A 7,471-nucleotide genomic window follows, 5' to 3' on the forward strand; every position below is an offset into this window, starting at 1 on the left:
CCCGGTGACCTGTCCTTGGATCTCTGGCAATTGACCAGGGTTCTGAAAGAAGCTGACAACGCCCCTTTCAACAAAAACAAAACTGACAAACGCCCTGAACTTCATCACGCACATGGTTTCACAGGAACACATCGGCTGCTGCATTGCGACGCTTTTTTTCGAACATAACCACAACACACGTGTTCATATATGATATGCTTATTTCACTGAAAAATCTTTTAATGAATCACATTGTTTTTGACATATGACTGACCTCCTCTCCTGCTAAAATAATGTTTTCATTTGCTCTTATTTCAATGTTGCGCCAGCCATTTGCGACGATGAAGATCCCGCTGGAATCTTTTTGTAAAAATGTTTAGTTTTTGGGCTCTTTCGAGCCCAATTGGAGGAATGTTAAAATTGTTAACATTTTTAATTCTTTATTTTAGATTTTAACCATTTTGAATTTAGTTATAGATGTGTAGATGCACATCTACACAGGTGTAATAATGTCAAACTCAATATAACTCGACCTTAACCTATCTGTTATCTTGTTTTGTCTAAATTCCCCGTTTTGTCCTGTTTGTGAAAATTCAAGTTCAATCTAGCATACTGAGATTCTGTTTTGTCTAAATGTGAAAGATCAGCCTAGCATACTGTGAGAATGAAATCTGATTTTCGTATTTGATGGGAGGAGAGAGGCGTTTTTCTGTACAAACTCTGATTGTAATAAAAGGGCTGTGTCTCCTGGGGGGAGGGACACACATTCTTGGATGACACTGCTTGGGTGATATGCAATTGTGTGACCAGAGATCTCTGTAAAAATTGACCTTGCAAGGACCCTCTTCACAAGAATCTCATCTTTGATTTATTTGAACAGGCAAAAGATTACAAAATTTATTATAATCCTTCAACTCTAAGACCACCCGACCATTTGCCTGAACTCAGTCGGGTAAGTGGCACAGGTGATGGATGGATGGAAAATTAGTAGTAAGTGTTTCTTTCTGTCTTGCTATTGTTTAGTCTATCTAAATTTGCACTCCAGATGTCCTTCATGGTACATTTATTTCTTCATATAATCAGGGAGAAATTTCTTCCATTTCATATTCTGTAAAGAAGAAAAAAAGAAAATGAATATTTAATTGTCTTTCACATCAACAAGTTAACCTGACTCACATTTTTCCCCCATGTAGATTTGGGCATATTGGTGTTTATGTCATCAAGTGACTCATAAGTGTTTCCCTGGTTGTCCGTGGGCATGCCAGGAACCTGCTCGTAGGCGGAGTCAGGGAAAGTGACAATTGCTGGCTTCTGGTGAATCTCAGCATACATGGTGGCACTCAGAGGGGCTGAACTCCATTCAGGCCTTTCAGAGGTCTGGTACAGTGGGTTGGACCTAAACAATTCCAGATCATCCCTCTGCTCCTTTGACCACTTGTTGCTCAGTCTCAAAGACTCATTGGGGTCATGAAGCAAATACGTGTGGCATGTGACCCTCTTTTCAGGAGTGTGGGATTGTGATGTTAAACTGTCAAATTGGTTTGAGTAGGTCTTCTCTTGTTGATCTGGTTTGGTTTTGTTTAGCATCGGTACTGATTTGCTTCTGCCACCCACAGGTGTCTGGTGAGAGTGAGCCACATTGGTACCAGGATACCTTGCGTCAACATTTACTATTTGCGAAATCCTATTAGTCATTAAGGTTGTGTTTTCGCCCATTCTTTCTGTTCTGTTTGTGTCCTTCTGGTTAACGCTCGGTTGTAATGTTGTATCAGGAAAAGATCCACTAAGGGAAGATGCCAGTGGAACACCCCTTTTTGGAACAGCAGGAATCTGGAAGAAATCATTAGAAATTCAACGTCACTGAATTTGCACGTTTATGTTTGTGATTAGCATTTTAGAGTCTAGTATTTTAATTACTGGCCTAAGTATTGTGCAGCACAGGGCATCACTTTGAGTAGAAGCAGGTTAGACCCAATCTTGGTAATTTCTGCTAGTTAGTGGGAGTTCTGCTCCACTGTGGGAGTGGTCATAGCCAACTTCAATCATGGCCAATCGAAACGATTCCTTTCATTCATTTAAATCTGGCGCACTTGTCATTAACTAGAGTGAACAAGATGATTTAAAAAATATAATACATTGGTTTCGAGGGCTTAATGTTTGACTTTCTGCCACAAAATTGTTACACAATTGTCAGGTTGGGGGAGCTTGAGGACCCAAATGCGGGAAGACAGGGCGAGGAGGCAGAAGTTCAATCAAAAAAAAAGGAATTTTAATTACTTACAAATGGTGATCTTCCAAATTCGAAGATAAACCCAAACTAGAACCAAAACATGAACCAAAACATGGGGGAACAACTAGGCAAAAAACGGGCAGCATGACATGTGGAAAAACAATGAACCGACACAGACAGAGGGGAGACAGCAGACTAAACACACAGACACTAACGACACAACAAGACACACCTGGGGCAAGACACAAGTGGCTGAGGGCACTGATTGGATAACACGAGGAAGGGCAGGATCACACTTAACAAGACCAAGGAAGACACACAAGGAAAACAGAATCTAAACATGACAGAACCCCTCCGTCGAGGGACGGCTCCCAGACGTCCCTATAACAAAAAGTTCAAAAACAGGGCGGGCGGAGGGGGGCACGGAGGCGGGAACCTGGCACATCCATCAGGGCCAGTCCGGGGGGCGTCCCGGACGCCACACGAGGGGAGCCCGGCGGCGCCGGTCCGGAGGGCGCCCCGACGTACACCTCCTGTCCACCCTAATGGGCTTGACGCCGCCATGGAAGAGGCGAAGAGACTTTGCACGAGAGCGGCTGAGGCCAGAAGGCCAGGGACTGCAGCGGCGAGGATGCCCGGGGACTTGAGGCTGCCGTGGAGGCGACCGACGAGGCACTGGGGCTTGGGGCTGCCGTGGAGGCGGCCGACGAGGCACGGGGGTTTGGGGCTGCCGCGGAGGCGGCCGACGAGGCACGGGGACTTGGGGCTGCCGTGGAGGTGGCCGACGAGGCACGGGGACCTGGGGCTGCCGCGGAGCCGACACGGGGAACTGGGGCTGCCGCGGAGCCGACACGGGGACCTGGGGCTGCCGCGGAGCCGACACGGGAACCTGAAGCTGCCGCGGAGCCGACACGGGGATCCTGGGCTGCGGCGGAAGACGTGGCTCGGGGACCTGAGGCTGCGGCGGCAGACGTGGCTCGGGAACCTGAGGCTGCGGCGGCAGACGTGGCTCGGGGACCTGAGGCTGCGGCGGCAGACGTGGTTTGGGGACTTGAAGCTGCGGCAGAAGTGGTTCGGGGACTTGAAGCTGCGGCAGACGTGGTTCGGGGAGTTGAAGGTGCGACAGACGTGGTTCGGGGACTTGAAGCTGCGGCAGACGTGGTTCGGGGACTTGAAACTGCGACAGACGTGGTTCGGGGAGTTGGGGCTGGTGACTCCGAGCGCCACCAGCTGAAGCCCAACGACGCCCGACTCCCTCAATCAAGGACGACAGCAGGTCCATTTGGGCGGCCATGGCGTGCTGGAGCTCCTCATGGCGTGACAGGCGCGCCTCCTGATTCCACAACTTAGCTTTCAGTGCTCCCACTGGGTCCTTCTCAGGTCGGTTCATTCTGTCAGGTGAGAAATCATGAAAGCCACCCGGGATCGATCTGTGGGAAAGGCCTGGGGGGAGTACTCAAAATGAATGTCACAGTCTGTTAAAAATGCCTTGCATTGTCTTGGCTCCCCAGAGAATCGCTCAGGGGAGGCTAGCTTGATCCCCGACCCGGTATACGGCACGGGCGGAATCGGCAAGGCTGCTTGAGTCTCTGGCATGACAGGAGGGCTATTGGTGCGACCCTGAACGTCCTGTAACTGTGCTGTGAGCTGGACTATTCGCGTTGCCATGGCTGTCTGAAAGTCCTCTTGCTGGGAGAGACGGGCTTCCTAAGCTCGCATTGCTGCGACCATTTGCTCTCTCTCTATAGGGATCATTCTGACCAGCCTGGGCCGTCAGGAGTCAGCCCTAGAGGGAGGGCTACTGTCACACCGCGGTGAGGTTGTCTTGTCATTTCCTGTTTTATTTTGAAAATTCTGACTCCTCTCATTTCAGGTCACTTGCCCTTCCTCGTGTGGTGTCAGTGTCAACCCTGATTGCTGATTGTGTCCACCTGTTTCCCATTACCCTCATGTGTTAAATGGTCTGCGTCTCCCCTGTCTTGTGCCTAAGTGTTTTCGTCAGAGCCACTAAAGCCAGTTACCGTCCACAGCCTTGTTGCCCTGTTCCTTGAGAGAACTTTGGTTTGTAACTTTGAATAGCCACAGTATTGTTTTAGTTAATGAGTGATTTTTGTTTTGATTGTAGTTTAGACTTCCTCCCTTTTGGAGCGCCTTTAGTTTAACTTTGAATAGCTTTTGTTTTCTCCCTCTCAACGAGGAACTTTTGTTTTGTTTAATAAAAGCTGCTTTAGCCTCAACCTCTATCTCTGCGTCTGGGTTCTAAAACTGCCACGTTGTGTCAACAATCACACGTATAGCCTACAAGACACTCCTTCTGCCAAATTGGCAAACGTATGCAGTGATAAAAAAAAAAAAATCAAGATCCACTAGCATTTATGCCACTTTGCACATGCTCTGTCATCGAAATAGAGCCCTATGTAATGTCTCTGTCAAACAGATCAAACAGATGATTGTCAGCTGTACCCATTTCGTACCTGAGAGAGAGGCATGGAGTCTACAGACAGAGTTGCAGTCAGTTTTTTGTTTCTGGATTTAGGGGGCAGTGCAGGTGGCAAAACTGTGGTATGTACACCACCAGTTGGTTTCTGGATCCTTTGATTGTTTCCAGTGCTACTTTTATTGTTTGGGTCCCACAGGCTGTGCAAAGCATGGTCACTTACTCTTGATTCCCCTTTGCTGTTGTAATTCACCACATCATACAGTTCACCTGTGTTTGCCTGGAAACAACAACAACAACCCATGTTATCGCCGCTTTTTGGCTACTTCACAGCCCATTTTTTTGTTTGCAATATAGTTGTAAAGGACAAAACTAATAAATCTTTGTAAGACATTGTAAACACATTTTGTTCTACTTGGGCAGCAATATTCATTCACATTGTCAGAGGACTGACAGTTGATTTCAAATACTTCACCTCAATACAGCTGGTTGTCAGGTGCTCTCCAAATGGCTGGATGGGGCTGACTTTGTAATGATCGATCAGCTCAGTGATGCAGGAGAAGGTGTGGCAGTCACCTGATATGAAAAAGAGCCCCTCTTGGTTTTGAGTTATAACAAAATGGCGGCACCTGTCAAGGCCCCTGTAGAGGAAATGCACGACTCATTGTTTTTGCTAAAATAATGGCTACTATTCTAGCTAATGTTCCTAGTTTCTGTCACTAAATTTTCACGTTACAAAATATTGTTGAAAGTCTCAGTGACTGATTTTTATAAAATAAAGAGCTGTAGTTGTTGTGTTGATCTGTACGTATATTACACCTGGGCTAAAATCACTAGATATTTTTGTGCTTGATAATAAATTCATCTTACTTGTAGGAAAGGATGTAGCCGATGGTTTTATCACTGAGGCGGATGAGAAAAAAGCCCAGAGCTTTGTCTCTCAGTAGATCCTCTGCATGCCTGCGACGGGGAGGCAGATAACAAACATCAGAAGCAACTGAGTTTTTTACACTGCGGCATTGTGAAGCTTCTAGTTTATCCACAATTTCCTAGAGACATTTATTCATTTGCAGCGACCCTTGTGAGGAAAAAGCGGCTAAGAAAATGGATGGATGGATGGATTTATTCATTTATTATTCATTTATTTATTATTAATTAATTTATTTCTTTATTTTTAGTAGGGATGGGCGAGTACCGATACCAGGTATAGGTATCGGTGCCGATACCAGCCTTATTATCAGGAACTAGAAATTAGAAATTAGAGGAATAGAAAATTGCAACGGCAAGTTTCATACAATTTTAAGAAAAAATACTATACTGTGATTTATAGGTCTTTTTTTTATTATCTGTTTTTTTGGGGGGAGGGGGATTTTTGAAATAGTGGTATCGGTAACTGGTATCGGTGACTACTCAAGGGAACTGAATATCAGTATTTGTATTGGCCTGGAAAAAAGTGGTATCGAACATCCCAATTTTTTTTATTTGCATGGCATATGAAAAATTAAGATGTGTCTGGCTTTTAATTTAACTTGATAGTTTGCTACAGTCAAATGCTTGATTTAGTAAGATTTTCAACATGCTGCGTGCCCAAAATGCCCCAGTGACAGTATCAAATACCTCTAAATGTATTTTCTGTCATTCATTGCATGATGCATAAAAGACTGTCAACACAAGCAGATGATAATACTGTTTTGGAATGTTTTCACACAGAAAAAAAGGGTTGATAGGTCATCTATTGGTTCCTCTGGAGACTTTGTTGGCATGTCCACACTACGCAAGTATGTGAATGTGAGAGTAATGTAATGGCTTAATAAAGGTCATCATAGTCAAATATACACATCTATTGCAACACAGTGACTGAATTGATTCAAATGTCACGTAGTAGGTCTGAGCCCATTATATAATCATCATAAGATGATGTAGTATCAGATTTAGTTGTAAAAAAGTGAAAAACTTTGTTCATCATATTCGGGAGAAATTGGAACACTGCAATCTATTTCATGCTTTGAAAGGTAATGGTTAGTTCTTCTTTCTTACTTTCTTCCAGTGAAGCCTTGAAACCAGTCTGGAAAATTTCCATTTTGCAGAATGGTCTGTGCCTGTGTCCCAATGAACCACCAAAGCACTAGCTCCTTTAGACCTCCTTCAGATGAGTCCACATGCAGATCAACACATGATGTCTCCATACTTACACGTTTGTCATGAAATGAACACACAGAGCATTAGCCGGAATGAATGCTCCCAGCTAGGATCCTCTCTCTCCCCCCAAAAAAAGGAGAGGCGCTCATTTGACTATAGCAACGCTCTTGTGTGAACAATGGGTTTGTTTGACTTTATCATCACTTTATCACTCTGCTGCTTTTCCCTGACTATCTGTGTTCCTTGCGCATGGTGCAACAATGGTGGCCAGCAAGTACAGTACTTTACTAATAAGGCAAAACAGGAAAAGTGTGGCATGATGAGCTGACAGAATAAACAGATGGGCAGGTAGGTATGGAGTTAATGAGTAAGTATAGGACAGACAGAGCAACTTACAATATGATCATATCACATGGTAATATTTTATGAACACATGAGCATCAATGATATAGTGGTAGTTTAAAAAATAATAATATTGCAAGGTCATCATCACAGCAGCTACTTAACTGAGGAAGGTAGAAACTTTGAGAAACATACTAATTCAAACTACTAATACATTATATAAACCTAAATAACCCAAAATTTATTTTAAATGCAACAATAATGAAATCACTGAAATCCAGTGAACATTTTCATTCATCCAGGTCTATTCATTCTCAGGGCTTTGAATCGATCGCAATTGGACT

The 7,471-nt window shown here is 44.5% G+C and overlaps 1 protein-coding gene across 1 annotated transcript; it reads right to left on the reverse strand.

The window, feature by feature from the left end:
- Positions 1-764: 764 nt before the first annotated feature.
- Positions 765-6,832, reverse strand: sh2d7 (SH2 domain containing 7). Its single transcript, XM_077563403.1, has 6 exons — positions 6,684-6,832; positions 5,517-5,606; positions 5,122-5,287; positions 4,870-4,926; positions 1,156-1,809; positions 765-1,087 (listed from the first exon to the last, which is right to left on the reverse strand). The coding sequence occupies exons 1-6, from the start codon at positions 6,830-6,832 to the stop codon at positions 1,043-1,045; spliced, it is 1,161 nt and encodes a 386-aa protein (XP_077419529.1). The 3' UTR covers positions 765-1,042.
- Positions 6,833-7,471: the final 639 nt, after the last annotated feature.

The sequence above is a fragment of the Vanacampus margaritifer genome, chromosome 4, assembly GCF_051991255.1.
Source record: "Vanacampus margaritifer isolate UIUO_Vmar chromosome 4, RoL_Vmar_1.0, whole genome shotgun sequence".
NCBI classification, from domain to species: Eukaryota; Metazoa; Chordata; class Actinopteri; order Syngnathiformes; family Syngnathidae; genus Vanacampus; species Vanacampus margaritifer.